This window comes from Umbelopsis ramanniana (genome assembly GCF_025399195.1).
Source record: "Umbelopsis ramanniana AG unplaced genomic scaffold K450scaffold_16, whole genome shotgun sequence".
NCBI lineage: Eukaryota > Fungi > Mucoromycota > Umbelopsidomycetes > Umbelopsidales > Umbelopsidaceae > Umbelopsis > Umbelopsis ramanniana.
In genome coordinates, this window is record NW_026252102.1 from 16,635 (window position 1) to 33,630 (window position 16,996).

The following is a 16,996-nucleotide window of genomic DNA, read 5'->3' on the forward strand; positions in this document are numbered from 1 at the left end:
AATAGAGACAGCATTTTTGCTGCCTAACAAAACGGTGATATGCCTGCCTGCCTTTGAATTTTTTTCTGATAGTCTCCCCTAAATGCTTTGTACAACTGTTAGGTCATTTTCAACATTCCCAAAACCAACTCTGCCAACCCCAGCTCAGATCCTGTATGCAAACAAACTATTCAAACAACCCGCTGCTTTTGTGAAATCTATCGCTCATGTCGAACAGGCTCCCAAGACTATTATTCCCGAGGTAACGACGAGTAATTCAGACCACGTGTATTCCACTGCCAATGCCTGACTATGTCCTGTCAAAATCCCGACAGGTAGCCTTTGTAGGCAGAAGTAATGTTGGGGTAAGCATGATGAGAGGGTTTTTACGGAAAAATACAAGACCACAGGCGAATTCCATTGCCAGGACTATATTGCTAAACCTAACATATAAAACATGTCAATAGAAATCCACATTAATCAACAAGCTGCTGAATCGCAAAGGTCTTGTTAAGACTTCTAGCAAACCGGTAAGCTACTTTGACGTTTTCCATCGTGGTGGATCATTTACTAAACCGATATATCGCATGGCAAATGCAGGGACATACGCGATTGATCAATTTTTTCAGCATTGGAGATCAGATGCATTTAGTAGATATGCCTGGCTACGGATACCGTTCTCGAGAGGAGTGGGGTGAGAGCATCATGAGCTACATAACTACACGCGATCAGTGAGTGCCTTTCCAGCCGTAGAAAACTGGTTCATTCTGTTTGTTGACATGTGACAAAAATTTAGGCTTAAGCGAACGTTTGTTTTAATCGATTCCACGGTTGGAATCAAGCCTGCTGACCAGCAACTGTTTGAATACTTTGATAAACTAGCATTGTCGTACCAAGTCATACTGACCAAGCGAGACCGCATATCTGCCAAGCAGTTTCAGGAAAACAAAGAAAAAATAGAAGCGGATGTATTCAAAGATGCTATATGTTGTTACCCGCAATTATTAGTATCTGGGCAACAGCGGAAAGGCCGCAAGGGAGTGCTTCAAGGAACAACCATAGATGAAGGAATCCAAGATATTCGATGGGCCATTGTCAATGCTGCCGGGATCTATGTTCCTCCACAAGCTACACCAGCAGATATAGAAAATTAATTGTTCGTCATGTCATCCAAACCTTGACGTCTCTTTTTTTATTATAATTAAAAATGTACAGTCTATGCATTCTTGCCGTTAAGAGCGCTTCTTGGAAGGCATTCGCTTTCGGTCAAGTGTCGAATGTAAACAGTATCGGGAGCATGATCTTTCTCACCTTCATCATACGTATAGCTGCAAGCGATAGCAAGCTTTTTACCGTCATGACTGAAAGCAAGACTAGCAATACCATCGGGATAGCGAGGGAACTGACGAATACGCTTACGATTGATGCCATCCCAAAAGTTAACAATACCGTCGGATCCACCTGTTGCGAAAGTTCCATACCTTAAGAGAATAGAATTAGCATAGGGCACGAAAAAGTCATTTTGGGTGAATGCAAATAATCAAAGCGCTTACACTGGGTTGAAAGCTAATCCGTTGACAGGGTATACAACCTCGGTATCGCCGTGAACTTGTCTGTGACATTTGAAGGCATACTTTTTAGACTGTACTTCTGGTGATGGATCAAAGTACTCTACCGCAACCCTTCCTTCCGTCGAACTGCTCGCGTATCCTGAAGAGAAAAGAGTATGAGTATAGTTACAGATCAACGGAATGCGCCAGGTTGTGTGACTCACCATCTTTGCTAGGTAAACAGGCTATTGCTCTGGTCATATATTTCAAGGAGCTTTCTCGCTTCTGCAGAGTTTCGCTCATGTTTCGTACGTCATAAATGTAAATGTGTCGGTTGCCCATCGCTACAACAAGCTTATCATCCAAAATATCCATACTGAGAACTTTATGCGGCTGGTGGTATGTGCTTTGAAGAGGTTCAGCGCTTCTAGGATCCCATGTTCGAATGGTTTTATCCCATGATCCAGTGAACAATGTTTCTACGCACCAACGTTGGAGATGAGAAAATTCAACACGACAAATATTGTGAATATAGACGAACTGACTTACGTGTTAAACTACACCAGTTTACGCACTTGATAGCATCATCGTGAGATCCAAGGACGCGACTATTACCAGTATCAAGCTCAAGCCTAACGTATATATGTTACTATATTTCAGTGCGCGGCTATTTCGTTTCGGGTGTGAATGACTTACTCTCTGACATTGCGATCAACGCTTCCGGTATATGCGCGGTCGTTGGATGAAAAACAACAGTCCAAAACAGCAGCTTGATGCTCAAACTTGTGCTTCACTGTGTTTTCGTCGACATTATATAAAGTGGCAGTCTAATTCAGAGAGGAATGCGTTAATAGCTAGGACAATGTTGGCACGCAGTTTGCTGAGATCGTCACCTTGTCCCATGACGAAACTAGCAATAGACTGCTATCTTCGGGAGCAAATTGAACTTTAGAGATGCCATCGGAGGGAGGGTTTGCAATCTCAAACTGACTGGAGGTCGTATCCATAGTAGATTTGGGAAATCTCGAAATGCGTGAGCGTCGACTTGACTTTCAAAGAAACAAAGGGCCAAAAAAAAGTGGCCAATCAGAAGAGTATTTTAGCGAGTCCAAGTCACATGCTAAATGGCTCTTGCATTGCCGTAATGGCTGATACGCCTACCACTCTTTCTAAAATCACTTCTTCGCGATTACAATGTCTGAAGCTGGAAAGAAAGCTTTAATTCTAGGAGCTACTGGCGCTGTGGGAAAAGCCCTACTGCGTGAAGTACTGCTAGCCGACACCTACAAGAGCGTCACCACCATTGGAAGACGTGAAGTCAAACTCGACGATACAGTACCGCAAAGTAAGCTAGTTCAGAAAACTGTCGACTTTGACAACCTGGAAGCAAGTCGCTCGGAATTGAAAGGGTACGAGGATGTGTTCTGCTGCCTTGGCACCACAAAGGCTGATGCTGGTAGTGCTGACGCATTCAAGAAAATTGATCACGACTATGTTGTTAACTCTGCCAAAATCATTGCTGAAGAAAATCCTGCACCAGGCGGTGGTCTTAGCCCCGTACACTTTTTGTACTGTTCATCCAGCGGTGCCTCTAAGAGTTCACCATTCCTTTACCCTAAGTCCAAGGGTGAGACAGAAGAAGACCTTATCAATGTGGGCTTCCAGCGAGTATCCATCTTCCGACCACGTTTTCTAACTCTTGAAGAAGAACGTCCTCGACCACGCTTGGCTGAATCCATCTTCGGTAAAATTGTGGGCTATACTAGAGTGGTCGGTTTGCATTTGGACGTACCTGTAGCCGTTGTAGGTAGAGCTATGTTACATGCTGCCGCTCATCCTGTCGACGCTACAGGCGACTCCGACAAAACTATCTCGCAATTCGTTGAGAACCCAGAGATTGAAGCAACTGGCGCTTGATTGTTCTTTTTACTGTTTATCTACCGATTAAAAATCTCTATACGAGTATCATGTGTATCTAAGCAACACACCCGTAATAAATTGAATACCTGCTATCAGAACTTTAAAAAAAGCTCTACAATAATGGTCAAAGGCTGTTATAGACACCAAATGTTGCAAATGCATGGTAGAGCATGATGTTGAACTTGGAGAATATTAGGTGCTCGCGTCGCTGCCACGACAGCTAAACTAATGTGGATATTCCGGTTGAACGAAGTACATTATTGAAACGGGCATTCCATTTATCATTGAGATAATCATTCAGTAGTCAGTAATACTCATGGTATATACGCATCAGCATCGTAAGGTGTTAGGCTTTGCTCAGCGTTCAATTTTGACATATAAATATTTGTGCTTTCTGCATTTGGACGCCGCGCTATTGATCGCCCATCCTGCGAAGAGGTAGGATAAATTATCAAGCGCGATTTGCTATTTGGACAACACCAGACGCCAGCAATAACCATAACTTTCTTAGCTGGCATTGTAACGAAGGACGATATTAGGTTTTTTTCCTTTGGCAGGCAGCAAAGGGGTTTTGCTCTACAAATTTCAAAACATTGACTGGTCAATGTGCGCGTCGCACTGACCAATGTGACAGCACCTAACAAGATTTTTTTGTAGGCCCGGTCGATGCGCTCATTATTGGCGTATGGGTCATTTTCCTTGTGTGAGCTGATCTAATATGGAACCTTCGTCTATAAGTGATTCATTCCATACAGCTAGATCGTCTATCACAGGAAGCTCCCCAGAATCACATTCCAGCCACCCTTCTGCACGATCGTCTTCAATCGCCAGTACTATCAAAGCCGACGCACAGCAGGAAAGGCAAGCTGACATGTCGGATAATGCTCCGATCCCTCGGTCTGACGACTCTGCTCCTCAAGAGCAAGCCGACGAGTCGGGAAGTAGTTCAACCCCTCGGCCTGAACATTCTGAGACCACCCCTCCGGCTAACGACTCTGCTCCTCCGCAGCCGATCGTAACTGAAGTCCCGGACCCTGCACAACTTTCGGACGGCGGTGGTGCCAAATCCACATCTCAGCTTACTTCAGACACAGCTCAAGCCTGTACTGTTCCAGAGATTCATGAACAGGAAATTATCCTTTGTTCCATCGTGGAAGGCAAGCATATCGTCGATGGCCCGAAATTCCGAAAAGTCAACAGGACTCGTAAAGACAAGCAGAAATATGAATGGAGAGAATTAGAGGCAGTGCTTACGAACAAGGGATTATCGCTCTATACCATGTCGGTAATGTCATTTCCATTCTTTTTTCATTATTATCTCCTAATCATGAACGTCATCTGACTGACTCAATCGCCAGTAGATCTTCTTGGAAAGGCGGAAGATTTTGCACAATATCAATTTGGCATCCATTACTCAGCTCAAATTAGTGAATGAACAGGAATATTTGATAGAGTTAACAGCAAGAACATCAGAAAAAGGTGGCATCAAACTTTCCTTTCGGCTCAGAAACACCAAACAAACGCGCCATTGGTATCGGCAACTGTATTCGTTAGTCCCACAGAACAGCAAGCCAATATTTCCAAATGTCGCTGATGTAGTGATACCGGATCTCAATATCGAATGCAGAGTACCCGTCGCGGATGTATCAACATCAACGTACGGCTGGCTAAAGCAAATGATAGTGACTTCCATGGTCCAAGACGAGACCACCAAGGAGATGTATGAAAATTGGCATCAGCAAAAGGAACTCAGCTTATGTTGGAGATATAAAGATTGTCTAGAATGGTGCGTTGACGAAAGCGAGTCTATCATCGGCCCACGTTTGATTGAAGGCAATAATAATCTTGAGCTACGCAAAACGGAACATATGCCTACCACCGTGACGATTGGTGAACGACAAATTGTAGAACCCGAGGCTATTGATGGAATACTTACCCGACTTACGAATCGAAGAGGTCAGATGATTAAGAGCCAGAAGTTTTCACAAAGACGTTTCTATTTTGCAACGCATCAACAATACTTGATCAACCTGTCACTGAATAACAAATGTAGCCGAGAAGAGCAAATAGGCTCAAGCTTAGGCATGATTGATCTCTGTGAAGTAGAGGTCATCAAGGTTTGGAAACCCAATACGATGTATGGCAGCACTGCGTTTCAGAGCAATACCAGTATTAGCTCCTCCTCCTCCAGCACACCCATTATGGCCGCCTCGACGCAAGTCGAACGTGAGCATGATCCACGGCTTTGTTGGTGCTGCTTTGCCTCCACACCAAAGGCCATAAAGAACTTGCAAAAGTTGGACAAACAGAAGAGGTGCTTTGAAATGGTTTTGAGGAACGGTTTGTCCATTATATATGAGGTAAGGAGTTTTCATCATGCATGCAATTGTCAAAGAAATGGAGTGAAAGCACGCTAAGTGACATTGTTCCATCATTCAGGCTCAGAGTGTCGATGATAGAGATGTCTGGGTACGAAGGCTGCAAGATCTCAGTTTATATTGGAAGACACTGAACCATAGAATGATACGTGACCAAATAAGCAAGTACAAAGCCGCCATCATTCGACAAGACAAGTCCCCTAAATCTAAGCGGAATGATCAAAACGCCGAAATGGAAAATGACTCTATGTCGCAGTATGACGAGGAAGCTGCTGCTGACAATGTTATCTACACTAGTTTTTGGAACTACTGCCTCCCTTCAAGATGTCGTTACATCATGGTAAGTAGCATCCCCTATATTGGATCAGAAGAGCGGTTTGTTCATAGCGAAATAGCCATCTAAACTCCCTCCTTTTGCTTTATGATCATATCAGTGTGCTGGGGCATTATTTTACAAAAATAGTGTCCGGAAACCTTTTAAGGAGGATCATTTTGTTTTAACAAGAGACGGCCAGCTCGTGATGTTCAACATCGTGGAAAGAAGCAAACTGTCAGGAAGAATGATACAAAGCGTCTACCATGGCCGCAAATATACACACGATCTAACCGGTAGCTATGTATATACTGACAACGACAACGACACCGTAGTGCGTCGACCTGCCCGCATGTACTCAGACGGTCTAGTGACACCCAGAGACAATCAGGATGACGCGTGTTTGTTCTCCGTGTGGATACCGTTAACCCATAAATTCTACTCTCACAAAAAGAAAAAAATGATTATCACTCAAAAGCATACTCTCAAAGGCAAACCCTGGACGTTTATGGCTCGAACCAAGGAAGATAAGCAAATCTGGATAACGGCTATAAACGCAGTGTTGGATCGCCCGAACCTATGACACCACAAATGCAAAAAATAACATTTTGTACATGAAAATAGTTTTTTGTTTGGATGTTTTGTATAATATGTATTTCAAAATCCCACGAGCGTATATGTGAGAGAGTGTGAATGAGAGTGGCGATAATGTGAGTTACATTTGTGGAAAACAAATTAGCATTTCTTTTAGAAGGAGGATTCTTATTGCGGATAGTATGCGCCTGCGCCATTACTTCCACCCGTTTGACCTCTTGCCGCCTGTGGTTGTTGTTGGTAAGGCGTGAAAGGTGCGCCCTGTTGCTGCTGCTGTTGCTGCGTATAGTGAGCAGACGGCATCACGCCAGGTGAGGTGGCAGGCACTTGTTGTTGTGGTGAACCACTCTGAGGATATGGAAACGCTGAGAACTGCTGAGTATAGCCTGGGAACGGAGCACCTCCATAAGGGTATAAGTTTTGGCCAGTGAATCCTGGGTTAAAGCCTCCACTCATACCGTACGCTATAAAAATAAATATAACGGCAAGGCTTAGTATCCCTTCATGGTAGGTTGTACATCTCGAGAGCGACAAAGAGAAGCATAAGTGCTGCGAAAACCAGTTGATCACTCACCCACATTATTGCCATATCGATTACCACCGTAACTAAATGGTGCAAATAGATACATGGTTAGACAAAAGTAAGTAACAACCATTTCATTCAACTATAGAGTTCGTTACTCACGCATCGTAAGGTCTGCGACCGGCGGTCGGGTCACCTTGAACTGATACTCCGCCCGGACCAGACACATTGGCCGCTTGCATTCCCTTCGGTCCTTGCACTAGATCATATTCAACCTATTTCATGGCATGGACACAAAAAGAAATTGGTGAGCTGAGACTAAAGTGAGGAATGTACTCAAATCGAAGACTCTATCTACCTCTTCACCCTGTTGTAGCCATCAGTCAAGCAAAAATAGAAAGGGAAAAAGATCAGTATCTCGCAGTAGTGCGTGCGTGGAGTTTGTATACCGTTCTAACCTCAGCCAAGCTTTTGAATCCTCCATCGTTGTGAATGGCAGTGTGATGGACAAACACTTCTGGAAAGCAAAGATCGTAGAAATGAACGCGCGATTTAGTTGGCACTCGTGACACCATAGCTTATCGGGCATACGCATACCTTCAATGTTTTGCTGGCCAGCTTGGTCATCCGGTATGATAAAACCAAAGCCTTTTACAGAGTTGAAAAACTTGACGCGCCCGGCTTTACGAGTATTTGCCGTAGATGACATATTAAACCTGACACGAACAACGAGAAAGGGAAATAAAAAGAGAAGTTACAGGAGAAAGCGAAAAAAAAAATATTAAAAAAATAATGTTGGGTAGGGCGTGTGATCGCGCGTTGTGGTTGGAGAGGTTCCACATTTCGTCCCATTAGCAAAAGTCACCGCGCTGCACTTTTTTCATGGCTATGAATTTTTCTATTTGCAACTTTTATACATCGATCAAAGGCAACCCAGTTCAGTCACATTTTATCATCCTATTCATTGATGATGATGAGAGCCTTCCACTTGATACCATGGTTATACATGCCAAGAAGTTGCTGAATACATACCCGCTCGACGATCTCTTGGCACGTGACTATAGAATGCCTTGCGTATGATCATTGTATCGTTTACTATATCAAACCATGGAGTGGTGATGAGATTTGGTGGAACTTTGATATGAATGAGCACCGATTTATAGTGTGGCTTCACAAACTTTTTATACTTTCCTTACGCCTATTCTCTTAAATAAACTAATTGAAACCTCGAAGTGATACTGTGCGTTGGTATGACACGCTAGCAACATGCATGGCTGTAGAAAATATTATCATGACAATTCAGCAGCTACAAATGATATAACTAATGTGAACATCGCGGTACATGTTTTCAAACCATACTGGTAACCGATACCAAATGCTGAGGCACTAGAGTTCTTGTAGTCAACATAGGGGTCTCATTTGCAGCACGGACTTACTATCAGCTAGCCAAGGAAAGGAATAAAATAAAAGGAAATGTTGACACCAAAGTAGAGCTCACTTTGTTTCAGCTTAATTCAATCTAACATGTATTATTTTTAGAGTCTCATTTCAGGTTCTATGCCCTTCTCCCCTCCCCCCTTGAACGAGACAGGTCGAAGAATGTGTCAAACGTTTTCTTCGATTCTCATCCTATATGCAGGCTGTGTTCTATCTGAATGCAAGAGAAATTCGTAGTTGTCATCATATACTGTGTTATTTGCGTACGAAATTCTCTGTGCTGTCTGGCTCTACAGCGCTATATATCACTCGGGCAATAGATTGTTTCTATAAGAAAAAAAAGGTTCGTTGACTGACGTAAGGAACCATGGGACTGGCGGCCTTGTACCACGTTGAACGTCCGATATGCTGCCGATTCCACACCACCCTTGAGCTATTAGCTTATGTAGGTTATAAAAACCACTAGCAAGCCTTGCGCATGAATTGTACTCAATGACGTCTACTATTTCTGATGAGACACAAAACTCTAAAGCAACCCTGGCGAGTGCATAAGTGCTATTCCTTTTGAAACACAAGTGTGGCTGACAAAGTGGGGTACCTGCATGTAAGAGCATGATTCCAAAGCGACTTGAGTACCTCACAAGGCAGATTGCGTTTAACAGAGAGGAATACAGCGAGGGTTGAAGCGGAAAGAGTAATGTCTTGAAATGAGTTGCTTTTATCATCTCATCTAGAAGTAATATCGGGTTTGTTTTTAAAAGCAATGATTGAGGCGCTCCACTGTGCAAGAAAGTAAATAGTGTATGCTGTGTTCACCTTAAGATTAAAAACCGTGAATTTTCTTGTTTTGAAATAAGTCATGAGTTGCTTGGATGGTACATCACTGCCCTACCTATCATTTTCAGTTTTTGCTTGCACAATCTGTCGCAACTGGCGACAAATAGATACTCTGACAATATTTTGCATGAGGGTTTAGTGAAAAAAGTCGTCTGTATCAATGTAGAGCTTCAAACAGTAAACACAACATCAGTGGAGCCGAGTTCTGCCAATAAAACAGAGAATTTTTTATGATGCTGTTCACAATACTGTTTATTTGAATATTTCTTTCAGTTATGGTTTTGATGGTGGATGAAACACTAGATAATCATCCTATTGAGTTTTTAGAAAGGTAAATTAACTTCCCATACATAGTGAGGCTGCTAATAGACAGCGAAAATATGAAAATTTCTAATCATGGCTTTTAAAGGAAATGACTCCATTCAAGCATGAGTAACAACAGCGGTGGCAGAGCCACCAATGCTCTCAATGACGAGAACTTTGTTTCCATTTGCGCCGTCCTCAATTTTGTGAGTGGCAGAGCCATTGATGCTGACATTTATACCGTTTGGATAAAGTTTTTTGCTGATGTCGATCTTGACAAAGGAATCAACTTCGCCACTTTTAATCTCTATACTGTATTTCTTGTCGTTGTGTGTGAATTGTTCCTTTCCGGTGATAGCCGTGGTATCAATAATGTAGGGAGGATAGCCGTAAGTTTGTACATAATTGATGACTTTTGCTGTAGCCATAGGAATTTGTTGTTGAACACTAACAATGAGAGCCTTAGGAACGGGACCTGTCGTACCGATTTGTGAAACATTGGTCAGGACGATACCCTCTGGGCCATTAGTGACCTTCCATCCTGAGAGGGGAAGAGTGACACGGACGTTTCCGTCCACTTCCGGGATAGCAGCATCCTCAACTGAGACCAAAGAGCTATAGGCAGCGTCGTCGCTTATGTCCCGTATAATCGTTGTGCACATATCTCGCGGGCTAGAAGAAACGGGAAACAAGCATAGTTGAAGCTGGTCAGACTTCGATCTGTTACACTTATTGATAGTATATACATTTAAATGAATTACCTCAACGGCCAAGGAGCCTTGACTTTGGTCCAGAGGAGAAGCTCGCGGAAAGTGTAGACCTCTCTAACCTCCACAGAATCGAATTTGTCGTCCCCTGTACAACGTCCAAATCAATGAATTAAAACAGCGACACTAACGGCCAATATCAGCGCATCTCATCACACCAACTTACAAACTTTGCGGCTTCCTGGTGAGGTAGCAGCAGAAGCCACTTGGGCAGGAGTGTATTCATTTCCGGGAAGTATGGCGTCACCACGAACAACAGGGAGTGGCTGTCCCTTTACGGTCTTACTGTAAAGTTTGACACCGTTATTTTCAGACTTGAAGTCCCAACCGTCAAGAGAATCCGACAGTTCCTTGAGATAGGCCAGAGTCTTGCGACTAGCTTCAGCATGGCGGTTGTTTGATTCGATAATGGCCATTGGAGCGAAAGAGTCGGATTACTCTCCGGCACAGATTCAATGCCTCTTGCCTTTTAAATGCTTGGCGGGAACATGAGACATACAATTCTGTGGAACGTCGATTCACGTGGCTGGTTTGCTCCTTAGGTCAGCAAAAAATTTAAAGTGAGTCTTTCGACTATGAAAATGCATGAAAAGGTGATGTATTGTCCTATCAAAACTGGTAGCTATCATTAGTGTGTATAGCAACGCACGCACTGTCTACTGAGTTCGGCAGCACATCCTAGCTTTTTGACTTCTGTTGGATGAAATTTGCTCTTCATATCGCACAATCGACGAAGGTGCGCAGCCTTGAATGTTTCGCCGACATTGTTGTTCGATTGAAAGATTCCAAACGCCTCCTCTCCCCGCAAAGAGTGCAAAGGCCAGCGGAGATCATACCTTGTTGGCTTACAGCCGAAAATCCAACCAAATCGCAGCTTGTTATCAGCCAAAAGGCAAGAAGAAAATAAGGTAGACCATTTGAACAACCAAGCATGTTATAGTTATTTTCATACAGCCGTTCAATGATACGCACTAACCGGTGTGCCACAGTTGCGGCCGTCAAATCAGTAAGATGCCACATTGACGTAGGTTCAAGACGCTCGGATAGAGCGCCGAATATTCACGAATAAAGCAAAGCATGGGATATTTACTTCAGATATGTTTAGAATGTTGTATTTCTGCGTATTCGCTATTGCAAAAGTTCCCATAGCTGCCTGGCAAGAAACCAAAGCGGCGTTTTAAATTACCATAGAAAAAAAACACCTGGAATTCGGCCAATACACCGCGATTCTATTGATTCAACCATGTCTCTTGCTGACGAACTTGCAGCTGATCTTGATTTCAGCGACAATGAGCTCCAAGAAGAAGAGAACGATCAAGAGCTAGCTGCCGATCAGGACCAAAACGATGGAATGGATACAGAAGATGCCGTCATTGAAGACGAGGACGAGCAACGAGAACGAATTGAAAGCATGCAAATGGGCAACCTCAAGAGCGTCAATCAAGTCTCCAAGTTATTAAATAGCAAAGCAACCCAAGACATTTTAAAGGTAAAGACTACCCTTTCCAAGTTTCATGATCCCATTGTCCAAAAGGCTAATATTCTTTTCTCAATTAGAGTATTGAAGAATTTCGCAAAGTCGATCGCGACCCGTCACGACCCATTAGCGGCCCGATCGAAGACGATCCGGAATATCGTATAATTGTTCAGTCGAATAATTTGGTTGTCGAACTTGATAATGAAGTTCTCACTGTACACAAGGCAAGTGCTTAACACAATGTCTAATAGACGCACACCCTATGGCATGACTAATCAATTGCATCTTCTCGATTTCTTCTTCCAAATCTACAGTTTATCAGAGATCATTATGCTCCAAAATTTCCAGAACTGGAGTCTCTTGTATTGAATCCACTTGACTATGTCCGTGCTGTTAGTGCCATTGGCAATGAAATGGATATCACCAAGGTTGATTTGCACTCCATTCTTCCTTCTGCAACTATCATGGTTGTCACCGTCACAGGCACGACTACCAACGGACGACAATTGACAGATGATGAGTGGCGTATTACAAAGGAAGCATGCGATATGGTGCTGGCACTTGATGCAGCTAGAAAGATGGTCAGTATTGGGGGGGGGGGTACCGAAAGCGAGTACTTGAAATATACTAACATGGTTTATACAGATTATAGAATATGTAGAGTCAAGAATGAACTTCATTGCACCCAATCTTTCGCAAGTGGTGGGAAGTGCTACAGCTGCCAAGTTACTTGGTGCTGCTGGCGGTTTGACGGGATTGTGCAAAATGCCTGCTTGCAATGTTCAAGTGTTAGGCAAAAACAAGAAAACGAACACTGGATTTTCTCGGGCACTGGTTTACAAGCATGGAGGCTATATTTACTACAGTGAAGTGTGTACAAGATTGCCATCGGATTTGCGACCTAAAATTCAAAAGATGGTAGCAGCCAAATGCGTGCTGGCTGCTCGTATTGACACGGCACACGAGGCAAGAGACGGTCATCGAGGACGGTTAATGCGAGATGATATAGAGACCAAGATCGAAAAACTTCAAGAAGCTCCTCCAAATAAAAACACAAAGGCTCTCCCCGTTCCTGATGAAGGTCCAAAGAAGCGAAGAGGTGGTCGACGAGCACGCAAAGCAAAGGAAGCGCTTGCCATGACCGAACTACGAGAAGCCCAGAACAGAATGGTGTTCGGTCATGCTGAGGATGAAGCGGAATCCATGGACTCCAGTCGAGGTATGGGATTGATCGGTAACCAGGTTGGCAAGATTCGAGCATCTGCCGTCGACATGCGCTCCAAAGTCAAAGCTCCAAAACAAACCAAGCGATGGGGACAGCAGAGCAGTGGTACCGCTACATCTGGCTTATCTTCGTCTCTGTCCTTCACCCCAGTTCAAGGTATCGAGCTTGTGGATCCAACTGCTGCTGCTGAAAAGGTGAAGCAAGCCAACGAGCGATACTTTGGTACTGGAGCATTTTTGAATGTCGGCAAGAAACCATAGATGTATTTGCTAGTGTGACCTATTCTCATCCACTCATTCATATCCACACATACACAAAACTATTGCAAAGTATATAATTTTTTTGTTTCTCCTTTATTGTTTTTCTGTCATCATTTTTATTTTTTGTTAATGGGTAATGATATGAAAAAAGAAAAGGTCATTTCATTACGTAAATACAAATTTAACAAAACAAAAACTGTGATCTACCATACGCGTTTAAATCTCTAATTGTCCCAAGCTTTCGTCAATGTGTTTGAGTTTGAGAAACACATCGCATCCGTAACCATTCAGAGATAAAAGAGTCATGGAGCCACCGAAGTAGCGAGCATACATTCGTGCTAAGGGAAGACCAAATCTGCAAACAGAAGACGATGAGATGACTATAGACATCAAAAAGTCGATGTTTTCTTTATACGTACCCTAGTCCAGCTATGGGGCCACCTACACCACTTTGCATAGCCAAACGAGTGATGCCACTGAAGATATTAGAATCTTCAGTCTCTTCATTCTTGACCGTAGTGTAAGAGTATTCAAAGATATGGTTGAGGTCGTTGGGCTTGACACCGCCGCCTTGGTCCCGTACTCGAATCCCGATATCTCGAGACCCATGACTGATAGAAACTTCAACAGGAGGGATCGGTTTCTTATTCTTTTTGGCATTTTCAACTGTAGCGCGAGCAGCATTCTTGAGCAACTCAGTCAACATGTACTCAAGATGCACTGGTACATAAGTAAACGTGGTATCAACGTGGCCATTGATGATGAATTCTGGGGCTTCACCGTAGTTGAACTCGCACAGTTCAGTGACAAAGTCTGCACAATGATGTATGACCTTTGCAGGAGACAGCTGCGTGTTAATGATTCCGATATAGCTTGTTCTTCTCTGGTCTTCCGATTCATTCTTGGAAGCGTGAATCAAACTGATGCATTGCTCAGCAATGAGTCGAATACCTATTCGCGCATGAATCATGTCATCCAAGAACGCCGTCATATCCTTTGTGTTCATATACTTTTTACATTCCAAAAACCCTATACCAATGCCCGCGTGATTAATGCGTTGCAGCTCATACGGATGCATCATGCTCATTCACTTTACCTCGAGCCAAGGTGGGTATATTATCAGCGTGCCGCTCTACAAGATCCTTGAGCTTCTCCGCAAATTCCAAGTCGGAACCATTATCATTCTCAGGTAAGTCAGAATATTTTTCCAAGCTGTCAAATGATTCAAAGTAAAGTCGATATATATCTTTGATATGAGGGTTGGTGCCAACGATGAAAGGCAAGTTTTGGAACGCCCGCACACGCATGGCTAGACGTACAGGCAGTTCAGTTCGAGCGTAATGTGCACATTGAGTGAGAGATTGTTCCGATAACGGTGGTTGACCGAATCGAATCAATTCTTTCAGCGTCACTGGTCGAATGGGACGAGTCGCATAGTTTATGACTTTGGCATCGTAGAAGGAAACCACATCATTCTGACTTGCTTCCACGCTGACATTGCTGTTCTTCAGCACACGGGCTGTTGATAGTGACCGCCGTAGGCATAATTGTGTTGCACGGATGAGCATGCTGAGTGGTGGAGAGAGGTGACAGCAAATTCGTCATAATCTTGGAAAAAATCCCCCATTTTTTCTGATCATCGTGAGAAAATTTTTGGGGGTTTAATGAAGGCAAGGGTGTGGTTATCTTGGATGAGTTCTATCATTGATAACATGGAAAGGACAATAGATGTATATATCCTTACTTACCTAGAGTGCTATCATCTACTCATCGTTTCTAGTATCTTGATAGCTGATAATGGATAGAATGACTGGCGATTTTAATGTCGCATAAATAACCTTCATTTTGAGGAAATCATTACACGTTAATAGCATCAGAGCTCTAATTATCTCACTGAAAAAGATTTCTGTAGGGGTCAATGCATTTTTTAACGAAAATGTGCATAGTAGTAAGTGATCATAGCAGTTTTCCTACCCATAGCTCCCAATATACAATCGCAGCAATTTGCGGATCCATATCCTATTTCATCCACATTGAACGCGGCGGGATGAGAGGACTCTTACTAGTCATTCTCATGTCGTGGTTTATATGATGCTTCTTATCATATTAATATGAATTTGCTGCGTTGGCATCCCCTGTCTTATTCTACATGATATTTTGGTTTCATTATGACCAGCTGACATTCGCATATACTACATTGTAGGAGAACCATTGCATCAAAACATTTCTTGATTGGGAGCTTCCAAACACTTACTACAGGCATTTTTGCTAGTATTGAATGGCTGCATCTGCGCTTTTGTATAAAGGAATTGTGGCTTATGACACCCTCACTTAATCCCATTCCATCCCTCCTCTTTCAATTTGTCACCGAAAGCATATTCGTCTTCACAAGTGCCCTACGCAAATGGTGTGTTTCCAACTACTTAGGACGCGTGGAAAAAACAGATGATCAAAAAATTACTTTATTATAACAATGCTCTTTATGTTTACTATTACTATTTGTACGTGCTGATATACCATCCCATGATGCCGAGAAGAACTGCGATGAGTAGAATTGAAAGTGCTGTCATGACACGATTTGCTGAGCGCCATCGTCGCTCAATCTTGGGTATATTTTTCTGTTCCGTTTGGAAACATGTAAAAGGGTAAAAGGTACCTATCCACCAACTTGGCGGACAAACGAAACCTATTAAGAACAGGACAGAGCCATATGGAATACGTGCTGCTTTCGGTTCGTCTTCTTCCTCATAATCTGAAAATGGCCGTATTGGTTTATGGGAGCGGCCGTCGTCGCTGATGGGGGCGAACCGTCTGTCAATATAGCGACTGAATCGTTGTGGGTTTGAAATATCGTACATGTCGTTGTTGTGTTCGTCTCTAGGGGCTTGAACATTTTCTTCTGCAATCTTCTCATTGCTTTCTTCTGATGGCTGTGGAGGCTCATGTTTGGAACGTACTGATCCAGTGCCCATGTCCTGACCTCCAGTATTATGCATGAGCATGGACTCTGTCAACTGGTACTGCCATGACCCAGGGGTATGTGCATTTGAACTTTGCTGGATGGCGCTGATGTCTGGCCGTGGTGCATTGTTATTGGATTTTAACGGCGATGCCATTGAATGGTAATCAAGGAAAGGAAGCAAAACACACAAAAGGGGAAACCTGACCCGAGGGGGGCCATCACCACCAAAATTATCATCCTGTCGGCTTTTCAAAAAGTAATAAAACTTGGTGCCTCCAACTTGAATGCCGACCTATGATTATCTCTATAGTAAATACGTGCGTTAAGAACACCTCATCATTGAAATGTCTGCGTAAATGAAATTAAAAGAATGATGGAGATGACAGTGGCTTGCAAGTGCTCTGAATATGGAAGAAATTGGAATGTGTTGGTAGTAGCATACAAACATCCATATGGCATTCAGGGTAAAAA

General features: G+C 43.2%; 9 protein-coding genes across 9 annotated transcripts; 4 read left to right on the forward strand and 5 right to left on the reverse strand.

Moving 5' to 3' along the window:
* Positions 1–1,189, forward strand: K450DRAFT_233214 (uncharacterized protein). Its single transcript, XM_051587718.1, has 5 exons — positions 1–241; positions 315–344; positions 447–509; positions 580–710; positions 776–1,189. Exons 1-5 carry the CDS (start codon positions 83–85, stop codon positions 1,131–1,133), a joined length of 741 nt encoding a protein of 246 aa, XP_051446131.1. The 5' UTR covers positions 1–82; the 3' UTR covers positions 1,134–1,189.
* K450DRAFT_233220 (uncharacterized protein) lies at positions 713–2,585 on the reverse strand. The gene is made up of 7 exons (XM_051587719.1): positions 2,423–2,585; positions 2,226–2,356; positions 2,079–2,161; positions 1,754–2,008; positions 1,533–1,689; positions 1,291–1,460; positions 713–1,107 (listed from the first exon to the last, which is right to left on the reverse strand). The coding sequence occupies exons 1-7, from the start codon at positions 2,534–2,536 to the stop codon at positions 1,091–1,093; spliced, it is 927 nt and encodes a 308-aa protein (XP_051446132.1). The 5' UTR covers positions 2,537–2,585; the 3' UTR covers positions 713–1,090.
* Positions 2,586–2,682: 97 nt separating this feature from the next.
* Positions 2,683–3,573, forward strand: K450DRAFT_233231 (uncharacterized protein). Its single transcript, XM_051587720.1, has one exon. The coding sequence runs from the start codon at positions 2,724–2,726 to the stop codon at positions 3,444–3,446; it is 723 nt and encodes a 240-aa protein (XP_051446133.1). The 5' UTR covers positions 2,683–2,723; the 3' UTR covers positions 3,447–3,573.
* A 540-nt stretch (positions 3,574–4,113) lies between these two features.
* K450DRAFT_279233 (uncharacterized protein) lies at positions 4,114–6,807 on the forward strand. The gene is made up of 4 exons (XM_051593323.1): positions 4,114–4,734; positions 4,811–5,809; positions 5,889–6,167; positions 6,262–6,807. Exons 1-4 carry the CDS (start codon positions 4,168–4,170, stop codon positions 6,721–6,723), a joined length of 2,307 nt encoding a protein of 768 aa, XP_051446134.1. The 5' UTR covers positions 4,114–4,167; the 3' UTR covers positions 6,724–6,807.
* K450DRAFT_233239 (uncharacterized protein) lies at positions 6,760–8,418 on the reverse strand. The gene is made up of 7 exons (XM_051587721.1): positions 8,290–8,418; positions 7,855–8,214; positions 7,716–7,774; positions 7,616–7,624; positions 7,420–7,532; positions 7,309–7,340; positions 6,760–7,224 (listed from the first exon to the last, which is right to left on the reverse strand). Exons 2-7 carry the CDS (start codon positions 7,964–7,966, stop codon positions 7,199–7,201), a joined length of 351 nt encoding a protein of 116 aa, XP_051446135.1. The 5' UTR covers positions 7,967–8,214; positions 8,290–8,418; the 3' UTR covers positions 6,760–7,198.
* Positions 8,419–9,953: 1,535 nt separating this feature from the next.
* Positions 9,954–11,017, reverse strand: K450DRAFT_279235 (uncharacterized protein; the record flags this gene model as incomplete). Its single annotated transcript, XM_051593324.1, has 3 exons — positions 9,954–10,506; positions 10,596–10,689; positions 10,768–11,017. 3 exons carry the CDS (start codon positions 11,015–11,017, stop codon positions 9,954–9,956), a joined length of 897 nt encoding a protein of 298 aa, XP_051446136.1.
* Positions 11,018–11,800: 783 nt separating this feature from the next.
* Positions 11,801–13,768, forward strand: K450DRAFT_233249 (uncharacterized protein). Its single transcript, XM_051587722.1, has 4 exons — positions 11,801–12,090; positions 12,159–12,302; positions 12,393–12,659; positions 12,724–13,768. Exons 1-4 carry the CDS (start codon positions 11,845–11,847, stop codon positions 13,561–13,563), a joined length of 1,497 nt encoding a protein of 498 aa, XP_051446137.1. The 5' UTR covers positions 11,801–11,844; the 3' UTR covers positions 13,564–13,768.
* On the reverse strand, positions 13,672–15,150 carry K450DRAFT_233255 (uncharacterized protein). Its single transcript, XM_051587723.1, has 3 exons — positions 14,660–15,150; positions 13,983–14,592; positions 13,672–13,918 (listed from the first exon to the last, which is right to left on the reverse strand). The coding sequence occupies exons 1-3, from the start codon at positions 15,129–15,131 to the stop codon at positions 13,780–13,782; spliced, it is 1,221 nt and encodes a 406-aa protein (XP_051446138.1). The 5' UTR covers positions 15,132–15,150; the 3' UTR covers positions 13,672–13,779.
* Positions 15,151–15,986: 836 nt separating this feature from the next.
* K450DRAFT_233257 (uncharacterized protein) lies at positions 15,987–16,732 on the reverse strand. Its single transcript, XM_051587724.1, has one exon. The coding sequence runs from the start codon at positions 16,677–16,679 to the stop codon at positions 16,059–16,061; it is 621 nt and encodes a 206-aa protein (XP_051446139.1). The 5' UTR covers positions 16,680–16,732; the 3' UTR covers positions 15,987–16,058.
* Between the last annotated feature and the right edge of the window lie 264 nt (positions 16,733–16,996).